The sequence below is a fragment of the Benincasa hispida genome, chromosome 9, assembly GCF_009727055.1.
Source record: "Benincasa hispida cultivar B227 chromosome 9, ASM972705v1, whole genome shotgun sequence".
NCBI classification, from domain to species: Eukaryota; Viridiplantae; Streptophyta; class Magnoliopsida; order Cucurbitales; family Cucurbitaceae; genus Benincasa; species Benincasa hispida.
Genome location: NC_052357.1, coordinates 13,187,709 through 13,211,432, shown reverse-complemented (window position 1 = coordinate 13,211,432; position 23,724 = coordinate 13,187,709). Strand labels below are relative to the sequence as shown.

Below are 23,724 nucleotides of genomic sequence, written 5' to 3'. Positions count from 1 at the left end.
AACCAGAGATCTTAGTTTATTGGTTTGTGGTTAATGCAACGAAAATAACTCATATTTCATATACAGTAGTGAATAAAATATCTCATATTATTACATCACAAAGAGTTTGTTCATACAGGTATTTACAAACAACAAGACCCTACGAGATTTAGGACATCAACCTCAACAGAAGAAACGGTGAAATTCCGCAGCAGAAGCAAGATTGTTCCCAATTTTCATTTATTCAAAGAATCCCAAATTTACAAAACAATCAAATTATGCATTATAATAAAATTACATCATGCTTTTAAGAATAATTAGGAAAAAAGTAAACACTTACCTTTGAAGCCAAAAGATCCTTCATGAAGTCCCTCGAACTGGTCACAAACACTTCGTACCAAGAACCAATAATACAAAATGGCCACCACCACTTGCGAACTCTCTGTATTCTCCTTAGGGATGATAATTTAGGAGTTGTGGACTCTAAATTTTGGGAGAGTGAGAAGATTTTTTTTTTTCCTTCTCTGTATGTTTCTAGGGAGAAAAATCAGAGAGAGTTCGCTGTGAAGCTTCTGTAAAGATGATGAATTGTAGAAAACTGAACCACCACTTCACACATTTAATTGAGAGAGAATTAAGGGAGAGAGTACTTCCTCCCTTTAAAATTAAAATTAAATTAAAAATAAAATAAATTTAGTTTAATTTAATAAATAAATAAATTTATAAATATATATATATGAAATAACTAACGTATTATATGTTGTATCGAATATAACACATAACCTATAGTTTTCATATTGTATCATAACCTAAGGTTTATTTCTCTCAATAATACATGACATTTAGTATAAATCACATTTATACTAAATTTAATTATGTGAATTTCATCCATATAATTAGTATTTGAATCATATTCAAATATTCAATTCCTCTCAAAATAAACTTTATGTTATAATGTATCAAATACATTATATTAATTATATCACATATAGTTAATTAAATTAATTATATTAAATATAATTAATTTCTTCAATTAATTTGAACAATTCAAATTAATTCAAAATTAATTCTCAATAATCTCTGGTGAGCTACAGATGGTCTTATGGACCATTAGATTGAAGTTCCAATTATACTTAGATAATTAATTATACTCTTTAATTAAATTATCCAACATCCATTAACTATCGGCCACTCAACTAAAGATCGACAGCTACACTCTTCCCAATGTAAATATAGTTCTATGTCCATTGGATATAACTAGTCAACAATGCAATGACCGTTCACAAATTGCTCGTAAGTACAGCTGAGCCAAATTATCGTTTTGTCTCTATATTTATATCTAATTCCTTAAGTATTACTGATCCCTCTAATGAACAATAGGTTATAGTCCAACTATGACTAAATCCCTCTCGGGCCAAGAGAAGATGTGACCACATTGTTCAAGCTCTGAAATCAGCCATTAAGGGAGCAATTTATCTACTTATTTCGACATTAAGGAATGAGTAAATTATGTATTGTATAGCAATGTTCCCAGCTTCCCAATAAGACGAATCCTCAAAATAGTAGGCATATTGAGTCAACAATTTAGCCACTCTCACCCATGCAATCAAATGACCGTCTTCATGGGCAGGAGTTCACAACTCACTCAAGATTCAGGTCATGTCACATATGGTCATCTTGATGAAATGTAAATCTCTATTATTAGCGACGTTATATAATGAGACTAATCATTTTGTGGTCCGATCTTATACAAATTCTTTGTATGGGATACCCCCACTCACATGTCTCCATATGAATGATCAGGATCAGATCATTTATAACACTTTAAAACACTTGTAACATCTACAAAGTAGGTCGTATTCGTAGTGTCACCAGGATAAGGTACCCAGCTTTATCCATCTACTACATACCGTTTTGGTTATCATTTAAACATGATTTACCTATATGTCTCTATATACGTGTTTAAATTACATAAAATAACATAGGATCTTTGTTTATTGGATTGAGTGTATGCTCACAGATAGCAATTATTTTATTAATAACAATTTGTTTATACAAATTTTACAAACTACAAGAGTATAAGAGAGATTTAGGACACCAATCCCAACAATATCTCCCGACGATTTTACTCTCGATGGTTGGTTTTAGTGTCGGGAGATCGTCTTTTTCTTGTAGTGCCTTGCAAACAACTAAATTATTAGTATGTTACACCTATCTATTTATTAATTCTTGAAAAGGAAATTCATTAATGGTCATGTCAAGGGGTAAAGAAAACAAACGTACGAGTAAAAGTTACATCCACAAAGAAGTCGAAAATTCAACTTCTCTCAACATCTTCCAAATTGGAAGAATAAAAAAATCAAATAAATTAACAAAACCATCAATATAGCGAGCTACATGGTGAGCAACCCTATTATATACACTGAAGAAACTGAGAAGGAGACAAACTCAACCGACTCGTTGATGTCTAGTTTTAAGTCATTTGCATCCTTAATTTCAACAAAATCAAACGAACAGTTGTTAAATTCACCACCTCCTTGGCATCAAATGCAACCACAATAGAATAAGTGAGAGGTAAATCAAAAGAAGAAAGAAAAGTTAAGCTATCAATGATTGCTTGAGGTTCAAGCAACTTGGTGGACCGCTCATGGTATATCTTCCTAAAGTCCACACATATTAGATATCTAGAGAAGTCATGAACCACCCAACCCAACTCAGCCCACCACAACACTTCTCAATATTCCAAAAAAACATCAATATTTATTTTCCACTATTTAGTATTTAGTATTTTTTTTTCATAAATATTTCAATTATGAGTTTTGATTTTGGAAAACCCTTTTTCATTTTATATTTTCAGAAAAATATTATTATTATTTCCAATATCAGATTTTTCCCCCATTTATTACCGCGATATTTTTTTTTTGTCCCTTTATCTTGTTTTAAATAAGATGTAATTTTTCTTTTTAGCTCCATTTATCCAATTAAAAATCTCTGTGTTCATTTTTCAAAATAGCTATTTAGATTTAATTTAGAGAAAAAAGTGTATAGTCAAAAATTGAAAAAAATAAAGAAAAAAAATGGGGCCCAAAATTGTAACTTCACAATCCATCAGCGAGGGTCCACTGTAAGAATTATAAACCATCCGCTTCGGATAAAACCCCAGCTTCCCCGCCAAGCTTTTTGAACGAAATTCACAATTTCCGCCATGGAACTCCGTCATAAATCTGCAAGGTTTCTCGTCGGCCGCCGTACGTATTCTCCTATAAACTCCACTCTTCTCCGATCAAACAGAAATCTATATAAGGTATGTCTTCAATTTCTCCGCGCTCTGTTCATCTCCTGAAGCTTATGGCGTTTTCGTATTATTTCCCGTGTCTTTTTATCTGCCCCGATTACTCTTTAAATCGAACGAATGCTGAAAGAAATTCTTCAACAATCTGTTACTAATCAACCATGAACTTTCAATCGTACTCCTGCATTTCAATTTGCGAGCCGTTCTATATGACTTCCTGTTTATCCACTTTTACGACTCCGAACTCTAGTATGGAATGCTAACTTTGTTCTTTCGAGTCGTCCAGTAGAGGAATTGCTCATTTGTACCTCACCCTTTCTGCTTGGAATTGCACGATTTTTATGTTATATATCGCTGTTAGTAATTACAGTTTTAATTATTTGACTCTAAGAAAATAAGCCGAATGTTGAGCTTGCTGCGATTTGTATCCTTTATATTATTTAGTTTATGAGCCCAATACCATTGTGGTAAACGTGTTTAGACAAACTGACCAATTTGAGTTTCCGCTACACATAGCTGAAATTAAAGTGGGTTTTGATCTATACTTTCGAAACCTAGGTCACTTTCCGTCATTGGAATAAGCAAATACTCGAAGGCATGTTGTATGGGATTTTTAGAGATTCATCAATTTTATGGGAAACTCTTACCTTGGTCGATATAGTTATGTATTGTGATGTGAAGATCCTAGCAACTCGAAATTAGGAACCCGTTTCAACAAACCCTGATATCAAATTCTAAAATCCCCTAATCAATTTGAAGTCAATCCAAAGAGAATGATTAGATTTTGGATTACCTTTGGATCGAAAACCAAGAAATAAGAACTAGTTCCTTACTCCAAGTTCAAACACTCAACAAGCAAGATGATTAGACTTACTTAAAAGTTCTTGACATGCAACTTGACTCAAGAATTGCAAATTGGTGATGGGCTTTGTCATCTTTCAGAAAGTTTTCATTTAGATAAACTCTAAAAACTCAAATATAAAAAACTAACGTACTGTGTTCCCTTTCCCCCTTAAAATCTATCATGCTTAACAAAAGGATTTAAAAATCCAATTTAGCCCCAACTCAAAAGACTAACATCCCAAATAAACACACATGGGTCCAAAAATGAAAATACTAAAAATAAGGTATCTTTGCAAATAAAATAACACTAATGAAATTTAAGAAAGCTCAATCAAATGAAACCAATTATAGAGCTTATGATTAGTTGTTGCTTGAATCCCGTTAATTGAGTTCATCTCTATTTGTTGCGAGAAAAGAATTTAACCCTAACTGTAGCTTCTCGGCTCTTGAACATGTTATTGGTCTCAGAGGTAATACAAGGACGTCCTAGTTCGTATCATATTGTCTTCAGGAATAATTGAAACAGTTTTCAATATTTTCACCACTCTTAACTGGATGTTCTTTTTACTTCTTTTATGTGGTTTCAGATATGGAGACTGACCAAGATCACTCTCTAAAATTTGGAGGGTCTTCTGTTGAAGGTGATGATCTAAAGTACATCTCTGGGCTTAGTACTATTCTGGTTGCAACGATCCAGGAAACTAAGGACAGGATATCCCAGATTGAATATATCTTCTGCAGCCAACTCTTTCCCAGTTTTCAATCAAAGTCTAAAAGTTTGCAGAAAATATATTCCGAGGCTAAGAAATCTGCAGAGGATACATGGAAAGAAAAGGAAACCAGTCTCCTATTCCAAATAGAAAAACTTAAGAGGGAAAATCAACATATCCTTGAAGAGAATCTGTCTTTGAAACTTGAGAAAGAAGAGCCATCAAGGGAGCAAGAAGAAAGGATGGATCTGCTGCGGTCTAAACTACTAGGTGAGCAACTCAATGCTGAGGAGCTATCACAACAACTTAAACAGAAATCGAGAGAAATTGATGAGGGGATCGAATTACAGCAGAAATTACTTGAAATGGTTCGGTCAAAAACCTCTCTGATAATGAGTAAGGAACAAAAACTGAAAGAGTATGAAGACCAATCAAATGCATTGCGCACCAAATTGACTAGCTTAGAGGTAAAGTTTGATGGGCTCCAGAAGCAGCTTAATGAGAAGACAGATGAAGTATCTAAGGTTAAAAAGTTGGAAGAGAACTTGTTCAAAAAGCTTGAATTACAAGCTTCAGAAATTATTAACATTGAACAGATGAATAATGATCAGCAGAAAGAGAAACAAATGCTTGTGGTGAAGGTAGAAAAATTGCAGGAGAATGTCAACGGTCTAGAGAAGGAGCTTTTAAAGAAGACTGAAGAAATTGAAGAAGGAAGGAAACTGCAAACCAAGTTGCTCCAGCAAATTGATTCAGCTGGCTCAGAAATTTCAAAGAATAAAGTGCAACTCGAGGAATTTCAGAAAGAGAACAAACGACTCCTAGCCAAGTTGAATGGTTCTCAAGAGAAACTTAATGAGCTTCAGCCAAATCCGAGGGTAAAGAACAAGGAAATGGAAGGAAATGAATTATATGAAAGTTTACGCGAACAGATTGAATTGAAGTCCTTCGAGTTACAGGCTGAAAAGAAGGCAAGAAGAGGCGTTGTTGATGCCTACAAAAGGCTGAAGTCACAATATAACTTCCTTTGCAAAAAAATTGGCCTTACTAGCGATAATATGCAGCCAAAGAACAGAAGAGAAAATGAAACCGATTCAATGGCTTTTAATCAAGATCTTGCACTCTCACCAGGTAAACACCCTCTTCTTCATATTATAAATACAATTCCCTCTTCTTAATGTTCATTTTTGTTTTTGCTTAACCATTGTCCTATTTTAAGCCTAATTTCCTCAAACATCGTTTATCCATATTCCATGTGTTACTAACTATCTATTGATTCGAGCAGTAGACCCTGATGCGGAAACTGAAGAATCTTCTATGGCCATTTCTGATACATCCCAATTGAAGAAAGAGATTAGCTTGCACCATAATGTAGAGGATAAAAAGGGAGTCAAGTTAAATCAGGCCTTGAACTCCCGTTCCCCTCCAAAGACTCCTAGTTTCCCAAGTGGCTCAAAACGTAGTCCCAATGTAAAATCTGCACCAATGGCATCTAAAAGACCGGCATCTTATTGGAGAGATACAAGGGCTCATTGTCAAGAGCAGGCGGGGCCTGACCCACATGATGATTTTCTCGATACTCCATTCGAGAACATCCGAGAGAATTTAAACAAGCCTGTGAAGGACAGAGTTCAAGATCTTCCTCTTCCTGAGGTGGTAGTAAAAGACATCAATATGGATATCTCTGACGACGAGACACAAGATCTGAATGCTGTTAATCCACCACAAAATCAGCAGATGCCGGTTTCGGTGACTGGCAATAGAGGAGGGGGCTTTAAGTTTGTGGAGCCAGTGAGAAAGAAAGCTGACAGGCAAAATTTAAAAGGAATCGAATGCAAGCAATGCAAGAAATTTTATGATGCTGTTCTTGCAAATGATGGCAATGAAGAAGCCAATGGTGATAAACCGTGTTTACGGTGTGAGCATCATGATGGGGTTTCAAGGCATCGGTATAGGTATGTTCCTCCCATGACTCCTGAAGGATTTTGGAACATTGGATTTGAATCTGAAATGTAATATGTTAGTGTAGGATAACAGAAATTTATTTGAGAAATTTATTTGATTAAACCCGTTGTTTGATAATTAGGGACAGTGTAGGTGATGTACAGTATATTTCAGGAAGAAAACTATGAAAAAATTAATGCATTGGGTAAATATAAATGAAAGTTTCCATTTTTTTACTTCAACATTTATTATTCCACTGTAGAAAGCATAATCTCTCATTTTATTTTATTTTTAGCAAAGGTAGTATAGGGTCTGTGGTTTGAAATTTTGAATCCTCCACTCCTACTGCACTGAAGAAATCTCATTTTCTAGGACAGTTGTTGAATGATGAAAGATAAGGTGATTTGTAACATGATGTAATTTTGTGAGTAAACATCTATTTCAATTTTTTTTTTATTTGTATTACATACTATCTTCAATATTTAATTTATATTTTATTTCAGCAAGTTCATATCGTTCTCAAGCACGGTTGCACTTTGATTGTTGTACAAATTAAATGTTTATATATATTTAATGGGCTCATTTTGATGTTTTCAATCATCCCCAAACTTTTGCCAACAAGAACGTAGTTCAATTGACATACTGTTCATACTATCAATCTCGTGGTTTGAGGTTCGATTCTCCCACCTCACACTTTAATTACAATATTTTTTTTAAAAAAAAAAAAATCATCCCCAAACTTTTGACAATATTCTCCAGACTTTCAACCGGTTGGTTTTGATTCTTAAAGTTTTAAATGAAATCATTTTAGATTTCAACGGATTAATAACATTGTTTGGAAGATATGTTCTAACATGTCAACATGGACATATACTCGAACCACATGGGTCAAAGAGTATTGAGTAAGAAAGAAAAAAAAAAAAAAAAACCTCCTTTTTAGGATCAAATTATTTGTTTTATTATTATTATTATTTAAGGTCACATTTACCCATGTGAAAGGTAATCCATCAACGATAATGTAAAAATTGAGCCTCAGTTGTACCGTTGTTGTTGTTTACTTGAGTTCTGCAATCGTAATGAATTGTGAGACTCATCTCAAAACTTATAATCAAATCGAGAATGCTCAATCTGATTTTGATTGAAAATTACATGAGATCTACTATCTTTACCATTATTGTTACTGAATCTACCACATTTATTGGTACCTTTATCGTTACCATTACCGTTAAGATCAAATAGTAACAGTAACAGCAAATTGAGACAGATTCATAATTCTAAGTAAATGCAATCAAAAGTAATCCAATTATATATGCAATTCAGATCTATTACGATTCATCCATCAATAAAATCTCATTCCAATTATGTCAATTTTCATTATGGTTTGATCAACGTACCCTAAGTTTAAAGAATAAAATAGACATTACAAAAATTGGGAGATAAAAATAATTATTTTTTGAAAATTTAAGAACAAATAAAACAAATAAGAAAGTTTAGAGTCCAAAATAGGATTTAAACCAAATAATAATCTACAAGAACTCTTATGGTCACATTAAAGTAAGGTGAAATACAATCATGAATTGAAAAACAGGTTAACATTACAAAATATAACAAAACAGCAATATAACAGCATCATGCAATGAATCAACTTTAAGACCATAGGGTAAACAATGTTTCTGTTATAGTTTCCAAATAAATTTAAAATGGTACAAAATTTCATATCCAAGAATCAAGCAAAAAGATCTTCTGTAATGATAGATTGTTCATTGCCAGTACAACTCTCTGATCCAACCTGCTGTAGTTGCTCGTAATTTAGTTGTCTTGAAGCTTCATATATGGCAATACCAACACTTACCGAGAGATTGAGGCATCTAACATAAGTTTCAACCATTGGAATTCTTAAAGTCCCTCCCCCAAATGGCTGGTTTTTGCAGTCCTCAAGAGCTTCGGCTGGTAAGCCACTAGTTTCCGAGCCAAACAACAAGTAATCGCCCCGCTTGTATGAAAAATCCTGCAGAAATGAAAAAAGAGAACAACCATTGTTACTCAAAATCCTTCCCTAGCCCATGAGCGATCGACATTTCATAAGACCCGTATAGAGAACATCAAAGAAATGGGCACTCACCGAGTGAAGTGTAGTTCCTCTCTTTGTAAATGCTAGCAGCCGCTTTTCTCCTTCCTGTATACATCATATCAATTGGGTCGGTAGACATAGTCTCAACAATCCAGGATGCAAAGAGGAAGAAACTCATAGAATCGCTAAGCAAATAGAATTTTGTTCACATTTTCTATGCAGACATGAGACAAAAGCAATGAAGATTACCTGTTTCATAAAGTAGTCTCGAAAGTCTGCCCACGTGTGATGAATTTTAACGACGACGTATCTAAAATACGATGTTAAAACTCGAAAACATTGAACTATATGTACAGTGGCAGCACGAAATAGAAAACTCAAACAGTTCAAGAAAACGTAAAGTACAATTTTCCAACATTCAAAGAACTCGAATTCCTGTTATTTAACTGTAAATGAGAGCACAAGAATCATGTATAGAATGCATCATGGGATACGGCCAATAATCCAAACCAGCCCGCTTTAACTTCGTGTCATCTACCTTAAATCCCAATGGCTGAGAAAGATAAGTTATTAAAGTCAACAGCAGCTCCAAAAAAAGATTTTTGAGGGGGAAATCAGAACGATTGCACTCGAAGTAGAGATGTTACAATACTAACCCCAACTAGATGTAGTCCAACAGCTGATGCCGCACATGTTCTGGCAATGCTACCAGTGTTCCCAGGAATCTGTCAAGGACAACAGAAATCTCAGAGCCATCCTTGAGGAATTTTGAGGTTGTCTGCAACCCAAAAGGAAAATGGAGAAATTACGATTCGGCATTCACCGTGTTTCACACAACTGCATACAACTCGTGCCATGATATACAAACTAATAAGTTGTACTGTATGTACACACAATGTGGATTTTGTATTTTGTTAGAAGTAGAATTCAATTTGGAAGAAATATACTAGAAGCATTTGATATCGACCAAAATAAAAGTTTACCATTAACATCACACAACCTTTTGCTCTAATATGACATCAACTGCTTGACAAGTTTACGAGCATTCTATTGAAATTTCGACAAGATGCTGTCTCAACCCTCACATCTCAACTTGAAGACGACTGTTGCGAATCAGGCATTAAGTGCCAGCAGCTCTACTAATTCCAACTTGATAATCATCCGATGATACCACCTAAGGTCTCTAGTTTACCATCAACCTTATGCACACGACAGAGATTGATGCAAATATCTAACTAAAGGCTCCCTAGTCCCTATTAATTTGTTTTCAAACAAAACACCCACTGGAATGTCAGCAAATTTCCCTGTGCCAATATCCTCTGAATTTCTTTTGTTTGTCTTATTGAAAAATTCAAAGTAAATCTGGAGTACATCCTTTCAAAGAACATCCAGAATCTAGGAAAAGCTACCCTATATGTTTTGGTAACCCGGTATCAAGGGTCTTACCCCCATTAATTGAGGGGCAACCACGCCCAGCCCGATCCCGAGAACCCAGAGATATTAAAGGTTTTTTCTTATTAAGCTGATTTTTGTACGAATGACCCAAATTTGGTCTCACTAATGTCAAATGACCTGAATTCTAAAAATAATGAATACTAACCTTTTGAAACGGCTAATTTTAAATTGCCCATTTGTGATTGCGGGTCTCACCCATCGCGAATTGATGAGACCCTAATGCGATTTCACTTTCAATAGAAGTCATAAAATCGTGAAATTTTATAATGGGCAAGAATTCTTATTCTTATAAAATCACAATGCACCTTCATATCACGTTCGGGGTCTCGTCAATTTGCGAAGGGTGCGAACCCGGGAATGCAAATGCGCTCTAAGGAGAATTTAACATTCATTGATGCTTTGTAACTTAAGAAAAATGTTAGTTTTCAGAATTAGTTATTTGACATTTGCACAGCCAAATTTGGGTCGTCCATGCCCAAAAAACTCTTGAACCTAACCTACTCTATTGACTACACGTTACAGCTGAAGTTCTTAAAAGTACTGCCACTTCACATCTGATCAAAATTTTCAATCATGTGAAATTTCGTCCTTGACAATCAAACAAAGCTTAAAGCGATATGAAACTTCTTCAAAATGTTAAGTCAAGCTGTACAAATCCCCAGATACAGATAGAAACACAAACAAACTAAAGATAGCGATGGCTTGCAAGAAAATGCAGAAAAGAAGAGCAAGAAAAAGAATAAACTAAGCAAGGGAACTTGTTCTATGTTTAAATAATTACCAAGGGAGAAACTAATACAACTTGAAGAAGCTTTGGCTGGGAAACCCCATTAACGGCCTCACCAACACCACTCGGAAGGGAACCAGAACCCTCCACTCTTTCAGCTGCGCCATTAACACAGCAAAACCAAACTAAAAAGGCGCTTTCAACTCAATTGACAGCCGAAATTACAGAGTCCATAGGATGTAAGAACATTTAATTACAGATAGATACTTACATAAGGAGCAGAAGGGGAGAAGCCGGTGGAAGGAGGAGGAAGAAGATGGATTGTGCTGTTTGTTGGTGAAATGGGAGAAGCAGTGAGGGCGAAGAAGATGATGAGGCCTCGATGAGCGTAGTTGAAAAGGGGGAAATGGGTTTAAAGTTCTGAGAGTGACTGTTGCTGTGTCCATTAATGGCATCTTAGCAGAACAATCTTCTTCTTCTTCTTCCTTCTTGCTGCCGCTCTTCTTCTATACTTTGTGCCTCTCTAAGTTCGTTTCGAAGGTAGGGAACTTACGGGTTTTGTAGTTATTTTGAGGAAATTTGTACACATGGCTATTTTTTGGGCTCAAAAGGTTAAATGACTTATTTTTTCTAAAATAATGTCAATTATCCCTCGATTGATATTATCATCATACCAGATTATGTAAATGCCCTCACCTCTTTGTTTTCTTATCTTTCTATTCGTGCCGATTGTGTCTTAAACTGATTAGTAATGGGGATAGGGTGGGTCGTTTTGGTGTTTAGAAATATTGTGAACCTATGATTTTTTGTTTGTTTTTTTTATTCTCGATGTGTTATGAGATTGAAGACGAGCAGAAAGAGAAAATATGAGTGAAATTGGCGAGAACGACACCAGAGAGAGCAAGACTAGCGAAACAATATCTAAAGAAAATCTCTCTCTTCCGAAGGGAGAGAGGGCGAAAGAGTGAAAGGGAGAGAGAGAGAAAGAGAGAGAGAGCGATAGATTCATGTAATAGGCATGTGGGACGAGAGATTCATGTTTTTGAGCTCTGTTTTAATTATTATAAAAAAAAAATTGATGTATGTTATTGTTTAGCTATTTTGCCTTTGCTTGCTGCAATTTATAATCTCCTTCCACATTGTTACATTTAGAACGTAGAAGTTTGGATTTCTAAGTGCCAATTTATTTATCGAGAAATTCACTGTATAAACTTGTTTTATTTGTTATTTCCTTTTATTCGGTGGATTTCTAAGAGAGCAAGACAAAAAAAAAAAATAATAAATAGTTAACAAAATGTTTATCTCTTACTCTATCTCTTTCTCTCTCTCGCTCTCTCCCTTTCTCTCTCTCGCTCTCTCTCCCTTTCGAAAAGAAAGATTTTCTTTAAACATTGTCTCGCTGGTGTCGCTCTCATTGATTTCACTCTCACTTATTTCACTCACATTCTCTCTTTCTACTAGTTTTTAATCTCAGAACACATCGAAAGCTAAAAAGCCAAAAAAAATAATAAATAAAAAATCATAGGTTCACAATATTTTTAAGCCCCATAACGACCCACCCTATCCCCATTACCGATCAGTTTAAGACACAATCAACACAAGTAGAAGAGTAAAAAGACAAAGAGGTGAAGACATTTGCATAATCTGGTATGCCAATGATGTCAGCAAAGGGTCAATTGACATTATTTTTAAAAAATAGGTCATTTGACATTTTGGGCCCAAAAAGTGGGTCATCCGTACAAATTTTCCTGTTATTTTGTCTTAGAAATGAGAAAGGGTAATAAGTTTCTATGTATTTTTATTGTTGTGCATAATAAAACCCTAAACGGTGGTTTATTTTTGTTTGAGAATGAAGATAACCAAAATCTTATATGCCTAAAATTATAGATATCCGATATCTTTAGATCATCGTATTTGTTTTGTAAGCTGGGAAATTTTGATAAGTGTATTTGTTTTGTAGGATTTATACTCAGGATTATCTTAAATTTTTATAAAACTCCAATAATGCCCTTACAACTATTTATTACTTTATAATTAATTGAATATGACTTGAACTTATATAACATATTTGTTTTTACAATTTGAATTTCTTTTTAAATTAATAAAATTTATATTATTTTATATGTTATTTTTTTTAACAAAATAATATATCATAATTTAAGCTTTTTTATAAAATAAATATCAAGTTGAATTTGAATATATTCCTAAAAAAATAATGAGAATTATGATATAACTAAAAATAGATGATATACATAGTTGAAAGTGTTTATTTTAATTATATAATGCAAATTAAAATTAATATATATGTAAAATAAAATAAAAAAGTAAATTGGGGATGCCCTCAATTTGGGAATCTAGAAAACTCATTTTTCAATAATGCATCCCAAACTCTTCAGATGCCCTCCATTTGGGCATCATAGGATGTCTGATTGAATATTTAGATGTCAGACATCTCACAATACCACAAAACAAACACAGATGACCACTTCATGAGAATCTAGGATGCCCGCGAAATAATCGGTCCCTAAATATTATTTGATTATTTAAAGATTAAATTTACAATATAAAAAGTTTAGGAAATCTAGGATGATCATGTTGGTCAACGTTTATGAACTTATTATATACTTTCGAGACTGTAAAGACATATCAATTAAGATACAACAAACCTGTAATCAAAACAATCCTAAACCCAGAGTTGTTATTTATCTAAAGAGTCTATTTTTTTTTTTCCTTTCTTTTTCTTGACAAAAGTTGTTGAAAAAATTTGAATTTTTAATGTCTTGAATCAAAGGTATATATCTAAACTAGTTGAGTATGTGTTAGGTTGACGTATGAGAGGTTATTAATATATGATGAATTGGATTGGTCTCGAGTTAGCATATGTCACAACAGTGAATTAAGTTATTTTAATAATTATTGGTTAACTGGTTTGGACATATATTCTCGAATCTCGATTAAGTGGTCAAAGCTATGTATCCTTAATCCCACGTGTGGTGTTGAAGTCAAACACAATTGCCAAGGTCGGATTAGATAAAATTTAGACAAATTATCAAATTTAGAGGCAAGCTTTATAATTTTATGAATAAATTATATGTTGAAAAAAAAAATCTTATTTTGGTTTGATGATGAGTACGAAAAAACACAATTTTAAACAACCAAATTAATATCATAGGTTTTCATGCATGTCATGCAATTAGTTAAACTAACCTAAATACTTACACATATATAAAATAAAATTAATTAATAAATATTAAAATAGATTTTTTTAATATAAAATTATTTTAAATGATAAAATTACTAAAAATATTTGTAAAGAATAATAAAATATCACATATAATCATAGACCTTAATAGATAGCAATAGACTATACCATAATCTATCACTATCTATTGTAGTCTATCATGTTACTATTTATAAATATTTTGATTTAATTTTTTATACTTGAAAATAACGCTTTTTTAATATAAGAATTTTGCTGGGAAGACAAATTAAGTTTTTTTTTTTTTTTTAAATAATAACAAAATAAGAAAGTGAACCCATATAAAAGTTATACAACAACGATTTTAGAATCTAAATTGACTTTAGAGTTTTTATTAAAAATTGAAAAAGGAAAAAGGAAAAAAAAAAAAAGAGAGAGAGAGAGAGGGGGGTGCAACTTACAAATAACCTAAAGTATAGGGTTGGTTTTATAAATAAGCCACATACCTTTTCTTTTTTATGTTATTTAATCGAATTTCGGACATCTGATACGGAACCGAAAATTTTCCTTTTATATTTATATTAATGAACCACGAACGAACGGAAAGGCCTTCTCCTCTACTTCACTTTTCTGCGCCAAACACAAATTGCCCAGCCTTCGGGTCAGTTCATGATTTTGTTCAATTCGATTGTTTTTCAAATTCATCTTCCGATCCTTAATCGGCGCTAGCGGAAACCAACCGCCATCCAGTTTTGCAGTCGAACCGGAAGGTTTGGATTTCTATTCTCAGATTCAAGATTGTTCCGCAGAGCGTTTGGGTTAGTTCTCCATTCATTTTGATCCGTTAAATAATTTTAGTTACTCTTTCGGTTGTTTTGGATTCTGTATTTGCTTGTCTTTTCACTTTTGGTTGTGATTGTTCTTCGCGGGCTTTTAGGTTCTGGAGCTAGGGTTTTTTTTCCCCTTTGATATGGTTTCACTTTTATTACGCGGATGTTTTTGTGCTGTTTCTGCACTACGCTCGCAAATTTTGATGTGGGTTCTCGTGATTTTTACCTGCATCGTCGGAAATATTGGTGTGGTATTTGTTAATCGTTCTCTGCAGTTTGATTGTTTTAAATTTTTATTTAATATTCCCTGTTTTTGATTTGGTCGGTTAACTTCCATGAGTTTTTGATCGGTGTTCGATTACGAAAAAGACCCATGCTTAAGCAGATTGTGTCAAGAGAATTTCTTGACGATTGTTAATATCAATTCGTCCGTGTGAGCCTTATTTTTCTAATAGATTGGACATTTTTTGTGTATATTTTGTTTTCTCTTTACCCAGAGGTGTGGGATTAACAATATTATGTTTAATTAGTGAAGAAGTCGGGGGCTGTTTGAAGGGAGAAGTTTTTCATTTATCCTTTGGGATATCTTTTTTCCCTGTGTGATTTGAATGTTATGTTTTGTTTTTGTTTCAAGGGTTGTCCTGCTAAGTTTGGTTCTCTTGTTTTACTTCATCATTTAAAATGTCTGGTTGCTTGTCTTTCTAATGATGATTCATTGTAAGCAGCCCGTGTACTCATTGTGCTTCCATGGACAAAGGAATGCCCCCTACTCTTTTTGTCAACGATGGTTCCTTTATGGAAAGGTTTAAACAACTCCAACAGAAAAATGGTGAGAAGGATAAGGATAAAGGTGCTACCTCTGAGGAGCCAAAACCAATCAAGATTATAGCTGGGACTTCTATTCCACACAATGCCAGTAGTAAAACTAGTATGCAGTTTAAGGGTGGTGAGATTCGTAAGACTGCTCCAACTGGAAAACTTTCTTTCAGCTTGAAGCAGAAGTCTAAGCTTGTGGCACCTTCTGTAAAGTTAGGAGAAGATGAGGATGAAGATGAATCTGATCTGGTAGATGCATCTGATCATCTACCAGAGAAGCGTCAAAAGTTAGGTCCACAAGATGTTACTGAGCAGCCAGTAATTCAATCTGGTGATGGTAATTACTACTTTATACTGACACTCCTTTCTTGTTGGGATCAATGGCGAGTATCTGCCAGAGTTTGTAAACCAATAAACCTGGTCTGTTTAAGGGCTTTTCTGGTTGCTGCGGTGAATTAGTTACTTAATTTCAGCTGTCCTGTTATATGCATGTTCAATCATGATCCATCTTCTGTCATCCTGGAGCATGGCTAGCATCTATCTGTTGGCTTGTTTTTATATCTTTTATTGACAAGTTCACTCAAGTTATTGTCCTGAATAACTGTTATCTACCGTTGTTGGAAAATTATTTGGCATAGGGAGGTGAGTAAATAACTTATATATAGTTTTCAATTTTAAGTCCCTAAGAATGTCAGACCTCAATTGTTTCAAGTTGAAAAGAACTATGGTTCAGCGTGCTTCTTTCCTGTCTGTATTCTGCCTTTCTGTTTTCTAATTTAAATTGGTCTATGGAAGATTTCTTCCCGATTGCATCTTCACCCTTCATCTTTTTACCGACAGTTTTTGCACAGAGAGTTGTACGTTGTTCTTGAATCTACCGAAAACCATTTTGTTCTATTGGGGGCTTGGGGCATTATAGAATTAACATGTAGGTCATAATCCATTTTCCTTCAGTTAACTGCATTGGCTTTTGTTGGGACCGTGAGTTTAGATCTCTTGTAAAACTTGGACTTCTTCAGATGTAGAGTACAAAGCACTCTTGAAAATTTCTTGTCTCATGAATGCAGTGTATACCTTTAATACCTTTCAACATTGGTGGAAGAGATGTTCAATGAAAGAATTGGAATATGTAGCAGCCTGCTGCAAGAGTAATTTGCATTCACTTGTTCATGCTCTTGGTATTAATCAGTTTTATAAGTGATATGCAGCACCACCTTCACCAAGTGATCCTACAGTGAAGAAAGTTGCCGACAAGCTAGCAAGTTTTGTGGCTAAACATGGAAGGCAATTTGAGCATGTTACTCGCCAAAAAAATCCTGGAGATACACCTTTTAAGTACGTTCTTGTTGTGCTTTAAAAGTTTCCATGCATTGTTTTTTCTTAACAATTCCGTTTCTGCTACTGCTTTCTTGTATCTATGGCTTCATTGGTTATTCGATGCTTAGCTTTCCAAAAATGAATTTTTAACAAAATATCTATTAATTAATCTTTGCAGATTTCTGTTTGATGAGAGTTCTGCAGATTACAAATACTATGAATATCAGCTAGCTCAAGAAGAAAAAGCTCTTTCACAGACTATCGAACTCAAATCATCCAATGGTTTGGGCTTCTCTCTTGATTCTCATATTATCCTTTGAAAACAAGAATTGGTGTCATTAATGAAATTTGTGTCGCATTCTGGTGTTAGTTTTTGTTGCGTACTCTTAAACTGGACGAATTTTAAATGTTCAAATTGGGGAATTTTATTCTTGGATAAGACTTCTCATCTTATTTTTCTTGTGGGGTTTTTCCTGAATAACTTGATCTCATTGGGAGTAATTGTTTTTCACATACATTTTGCTCTTTCTATCTGTAGATGGTGGGAGCGTGCTAACTTCTAAGCCAAGGACTGGTTTCCAGAAATCTCTCCAGCAGTCTTCCTCATCAAATTATCAAACCCCTGCCTCTGCTTTGTATGAACCATCTGAGGATTCAAGGACTTCTGTAGGTTCATCTAATGCTACGCCATGGCCTGAAAGAACAGGTAACTATTTGACACCGTGACTTTCTTTCGTCTTGTAATATTCAAAGTAAGGTGCTGCTCTTCCCCTTCCTTTTGTTGTGGGGGATGAGAGAGAGTAGGTAAAATGGGCATCTTATGTCCGAAATTGTCTGAGAAATTCATCGGGAGGCTGTTTAGTGCTCACTATGTTCAATGAATTGACATTGTACTTGATGTGTGGTTTTCACGTTTTAAGGTGAAGTTAGGCCACCACCAAGTGGAGATCCAATTGCAATGATGGAATTCTACATGAAGAAAGCTGCTCGCGAAGAGAGGATGAGACAACCTAAACAGTCGAAAGATGAAATGCCACCTCCTGCGTCTCTTCAAGGTATGACCTGCTGTGGTGTACCTGGTTGACCATTATTTATGTAGCTTTTGGCATTAGTAGTGTTATTGCTTTAACTTCCTTTTCTATTTTGGGGGTGCTATGCAGCTTCAGCTTTAGGGAAAAGGGGGCATCACATGGGTGACTTCATTCCCCACGAGGAGCTTGAAAAGTTCTTAGCTACATGCAATGATGCATCTGCCCGGAAATATTCTAGAGAAGCCGCTGATAAGGCTAAAATTCAGGCTGATAATGTTGGGCACAGACTCCTATCTAAAATGGGATGGAAAGAAGGTTCTCTCTCCCTCTCTCTCTCTCCCCCCATCTTTTTGCTGACACACCACAGGTCACATTTCACATGGGTCAGTAGATGGACCATTGGACTTAACAATGCCAGGCTCTAGAATTCTTAATTAGATCTATCTTTAAGTTCATCTTGCGAAAGGTTTTGACAAGTCACTACTTTTCCTGGAGCTTACATTGAACCAAAAGTTCAGATTATGATTCCCGTTCCTTTGAAAATTCATTTGGTAATTGGAGGAAACCTTCTAATACCCGCAAGAGAATCGCAGGTGAGGGTCTGGGAAGCTCCAAGAGTGGTATTGCCGATCCTATAATGGCAGGTGATGTAAAGACGAATAACTTGGGTGTTGGAGCCCATCAACCTGGTGAGGTGACTCCCGAAGACGATATATACGAGCAGTACAAGAAGCGCATGATGCTTGGTTATCGTTACAGACCAAATCCACTGGTATTTGTTTATCACACCCATTTTAGTTTGAAGTTGCTTACTTGAATGCCTATGTTAATCAAGTAGTTTTGATGCCATATTTTTTGGTTTTCGTAGAATAACCCTCGGAAAGCATACTATTGACTGATGATGGTTCTGCAAGGCACTATGATCGTTCTGGCTACGTTTGAAAATTATGAGAAAAGGCAAACTACATGGTGGGAATGGAAATTATCTTGATCTATTGTGGCATAATTAATGTCTTAACTCAATAAATAGATAATAGACGTAGTTCTTTTTGTCTTGTCATTGTTTCCTTTTTTATTTTTAAAATTTTTATTTTTAAAAAAAACCCTTGCGGTGTGGGTGTGGGAGACGGGGTTGGGTTCGGGGTTTGTTTTAAAACCTCTTGTGCTTAATGAGTATACTGGACTCGATCTGTTTTTGTTGATAAATATGCATAACTTCAAGCATTTATCGCGTTTTTCTCTCACTTTCCTTGGCTTACTGGAGTATCATTCTGTGGTTCTTAAGAGTGATAAGCGCATGCAATATTAGTTAGATGTCAACTTAGAGTTTATGATGGTACTCTTAGATCCTAAAACAATTCACTCCATAATTAGCTTGATCAAAATTAATCCAATGAATTGATTTAGACATCAAATGTAAAGCAAGGTTTGAAAGAAAAGACAATACCAAATGAGTTGATTAAGCATAAGCTTTTTAAGATTCATAATATGAGTTTTGAAGAGAATTATTAGTCATTTTATAGGTCAAAAGATTGTGCGTGGACCAATTAGAACATAATTGCATACCAATTAATTAGTCAAAATGGAAAACTAAAAATGTAGAAAGTCTTCAAATTGTCTTAAATAACTCTTCTAAAAGGTGGCAAGCTTAATTTTTACGTTCAATAAAGTTTGATATCATATATTCTCATGCAGTACATACTTGACGGTATTCTCTTTACAAAATACGCATACTTTTTATTGGCTTCATGTCACATATTTGATAGCATTCTCTTTACAAAATCTGTACACTTTTTTTTGGCTTCATGTCATCTTTCAAACTATAGGATTTTTTTCGTGTCATTTTCATATCATTCTCTTCTTAATTATTGAATTCACTTTATGGGTTCAAAATTATATTTTTAGTTTTGGTGAATTTGCTAGTTTTTTAACCACGCATTTCCTACCTCCACTAATGTCGTCAATATTGCTTCTCCCTTGTTCTGTTTGAGCAAAAGTTCTACAGAGATGAAATAAGACAATTTACTAAGCATTAGAAGAATCTCACTTGAGAAGTGGTTTGTCTCGGCCAGGAATTGGCGTATCGTGGTTAGGAAGTTGATTAGCCATGAGCAGAAGTTTTTGGGTCGTTTTTCGAAACGATTAGAAATAGCCTTCAAAGTTTTTTACCTTTTATAAGTATCATCTTTTTTTGACCAATTGTTTTAATGGCTTATTTTGATGAGGATCATTACTGAGACAAAACAAAAAATTAACTTCTTTTAATAGCATATCTAAACCATTAAGATGAGGACTGATGGCAAATCCCCTATTCTTAGTCCAAATTTGCAATTCAATCTCTGATTCTATTCAATTTTGATGGAGATGGTCGTATACATCAGTAGACCACTCTCAATCATTCTATTGAAGGTTAATATTTGATTGAAAAGCGTAAGATCTGAGGAAGATTAGGTATAAAATAATAGAAAAGAAGTTTCTTAATCATGACTAAGATTCCTTTGTGGCTAATTTTTACCCTATTTTCGAACTATGATCCTGGTTGGGGAAGGGAGAGGAAACAAAAGCATTATTAGGAAATGGACTAACTTCTAAAAACAGAAATTTCTTGGATAAATTACATTTAATGAAATTTTATTTTCTATCTTTCGTTGGTTTCACGGTTTTTTTAGTAGATTTATTGTTATTTAAAATATACTTCAAAACATTTTTGTTAGGTGTTTGAAAATATTCTAACCAACATACGAAATATAGTACAATATATAAATTAGAGTTCGATTCAATGCTTGACATAAATTACCGTATAATCTAATATATGAAATATACTACGATATATAAATAATATTGGCTTAATGTTCAACATAGATCGCAGTATATATCATAAATTTCATTTACAGTATATATATCTATTTAAGTAAGTAGAAATCTAACACATCAAAATTTGTATATATAACAATAAGGGTTGGCAACAAGACCAGGGCGAGGCAGGATTTGTCGCCCGTTTTCGGCCCGTGGGGAAAATTCACTCCATCCTCGCCCCCGTCCGCATTTGAAGGCAGGGACAACGACGGTGATTCCCCTACTAGTTCCCCGTAGGGAATCTCCTATCATATTTAATTTAGGGTCTTTTTTTTTAGTTTTTTAAGTTTGGGCTTGATTATTGGGCTTAGAGCTGGAAATTGGATATTTAATATTGGGCTCCAATCCAACACTATACATTATAAACATATATATAAATAAATTATTTTATATATATAAATATATATTTATAAAAATAAAAATATATCAAATCGGGGTCGGGGTCGGGGACAGGGACGGGGCCGGGGCGGGATAACATCCCTGACCCCAAATGAGGCCCCGAAAATTTTCTCCGGTCAAACCGGGGATTCTTCACGGGGAATTTTGCCAATCCTTTCACAATACATAAAATTTTGCCAACCCTTTCACAATACATAAAATTTAAGAACTCAACTAATTTTTATATTCTTATAAATACCTTGAAATATACCTTGGAACATATACAAAATTAAGATTAGTAGATATTACAATATACAAAATTAAGAGTATATATTGTTTAATTGAATTTCTTTATCAGTTATCCCACCGTATATAAATCACATATTAACTTAATATTCAACATAAATCACAGTATATATCAAATAAACAACGGTATATACTTGTTGAATGAGAAATTTTGGGCCGATCGCAAATTGCCACGTCATTTACTAAATTAATGACAAAATTCCAAATAATTGAATTTGAGACTAATTAGAAGTTGACATTTGTCCCAAATTGAAGTTGTAGATATAAATTGGCGAAGTCCAATGATGCCACATGTTTCCTTCGTAACCGTTGGATTGAATAAAATTACTTCGGTCCAATTTGATATTATTATTTGGGCTAAAAGTCCAATTTAACCCATAAATAGGCTTAATTTGACCAAAATGTCAAATAAGGTCCAAATCCAATTAGTTAGGCCCATGGCCGATCAAGTCCAAGCCCATGAATTCCAGCAGAGAACTCTATAAATAGAGAAGTTCTTCTCATTTGTGATGTCAGCAATTCTATACTCCAGAGAGCTTATAGAGAATTCTTTACAATTTCGAAGATACAAGTATCTTGAAGACTGAAGTCCTTTGAAGATGCAAGCATTATGAAGACTGAAATCCTTTGAAGATACAAGTTTTCCTTTGAAGATACAAATATTTTCTACATTCATAGAGCCTAGAGAGAATTCATCAACAAGCAGAAGACTCTCAAGACTCATGAAGCTGCACTCCTAGAAGATAGAAGATCCTTGAAGACCCAAAGACTCTTCCAAAACTTCTACTTCAAGAATGTTCAGTGTTTTTCTTCTTCAAGTCAAGCACATTCACCCAACTAAGAGAGAATCAGAGAACCAAGTACTAGAGATCGAACTACATCACATTAAATCAACCTTAACATCAACACCAACTCAAGTTCAACTCCACGAAACAAGTTTCTCCAGAAGCCTCGTGCGAACACTAATCCTCCAAGAAGATCAACAAGCCCAAAGGGCGATCATCCAATAAGATCAATAAGCCCAAAGGCCGATCATCCAAGAAAATCAACAAGTCCAAAGACCAATCCTCCAAGAAGATCAACAAGCCTAAAGGTCGATCATCCAAGAAGATCATCAAGCCCAAAGACCGATCATCCAAGAAGATCAACAAGCCCAAAAGCTGATCATCCAAGAAGATCAACAAGCCTAAAGGCCGATCACCCAAGAAGATCAACAAGCCACAGACTGATCACCAAAAAGATCAACAAACCCAAAGGTCGGTCATTTAAGAAGATCAACTAGCTTAAAGTTTATAGTTTATTTTGAAAGTATCAAAATACTGTGTATTAGAGATTGTACTCACTTTTCACAAAATTAATACAAATACAAAGTTCAAGTTCCATGAAATAAATTTCTCTTGAAATCTCGTGTGAACAATACCACAATATATAATTCATATATATCAAATAAAGGAATGCATATTCCCTTGAGGTTAATAACATATGTATTTAGGGTTAAAAAAAAGTTCTCCTTAATCTTGGTGCGGCAGATCTATATAGGCGGCACGAACAAAGTCTATCTTTATCTCTCTATCTTCATATGGGGGTTTATAACACATAACTCCCAATCTTCATCTCTTATTCTTCTTCAGCCATGGTCACTACAAATATGTATAGACGACTATTGGATCTTGGTGCACGATAATGAAGGGAGCAAACTGTGAATGGGAGAGAGAATCAACGAGAAGACGACTAGCGGCTTACCTTGGCGGCCGGTGGTTAGTGGTGTGCAGAAGTCGACGATCGAATCCAACAGGAAAATGGCGGCGGCGACGAACGACGGACTAGTGAACGATAGCGGCGGTGGTCGGCCAAATCCAATGGGTAAACGACAGCAATGGAGGGGTATGAAATTGCCATAAGGAGAAAAAAGATGGAGGAGGAAAGCGAAAAGAGATGGAGGAGTCAATAATTGTTTTTTTAAAAAAAGA

At 34.6% G+C, this 23,724-nt stretch overlaps 3 protein-coding genes across 4 annotated transcripts; 2 read left to right on the top strand and 1 right to left on the bottom strand.

Moving 5' to 3' along the window:
- The first annotated feature begins 3,152 nt into the window (after positions 1-3,152).
- LOC120085383 (protein gamma response 1) lies at positions 3,153-6,993 on the top strand. The gene is made up of 3 exons (XM_039041335.1): positions 3,153-3,283; positions 4,702-5,955; positions 6,110-6,993. Exons 2-3 carry the CDS (start codon positions 4,704-4,706, stop codon positions 6,838-6,840), a joined length of 1,983 nt encoding a protein of 660 aa, XP_038897263.1. The 5' UTR covers positions 3,153-3,283; positions 4,702-4,703; the 3' UTR covers positions 6,841-6,993.
- A 1,378-nt stretch (positions 6,994-8,371) lies between these two features.
- On the bottom strand, positions 8,372-11,575 carry LOC120086290 (putative tRNA (cytidine(34)-2'-O)-methyltransferase). Of its 2 annotated transcripts, none has more exons than XM_039042849.1 (7): positions 11,293-11,575; positions 11,076-11,206; positions 9,496-9,564; positions 9,334-9,392; positions 9,089-9,149; positions 8,891-8,944; positions 8,372-8,776 (listed from the first exon to the last, which is right to left on the bottom strand). In XM_039042849.1, the coding sequence occupies exons 1-7, from the start codon at positions 11,474-11,476 to the stop codon at positions 8,495-8,497; spliced, it is 840 nt and encodes a 279-aa protein (XP_038898777.1). In that variant the 5' UTR covers positions 11,477-11,575; the 3' UTR covers positions 8,372-8,494. The 2 variants fall into 2 exon arrangements, with proteins under 2 accessions (XP_038898777.1, XP_038898778.1); XM_039042850.1 differs by having other exon boundaries at positions 11,076-11,179.
- A 3,196-nt stretch (positions 11,576-14,771) lies between these two features.
- On the top strand, positions 14,772-19,438 carry LOC120086020 (SURP and G-patch domain-containing protein 1-like protein). Its single transcript, XM_039042414.1, has 9 exons — positions 14,772-15,038; positions 15,776-16,203; positions 17,075-17,201; positions 17,362-17,465; positions 17,722-17,889; positions 18,104-18,238; positions 18,344-18,529; positions 18,808-18,986; positions 19,083-19,438. Exons 2-9 carry the CDS (start codon positions 15,798-15,800, stop codon positions 19,107-19,109), a joined length of 1,332 nt encoding a protein of 443 aa, XP_038898342.1. The 5' UTR covers positions 14,772-15,038; positions 15,776-15,797; the 3' UTR covers positions 19,110-19,438.
- Positions 19,439-23,724: the final 4,286 nt, after the last annotated feature.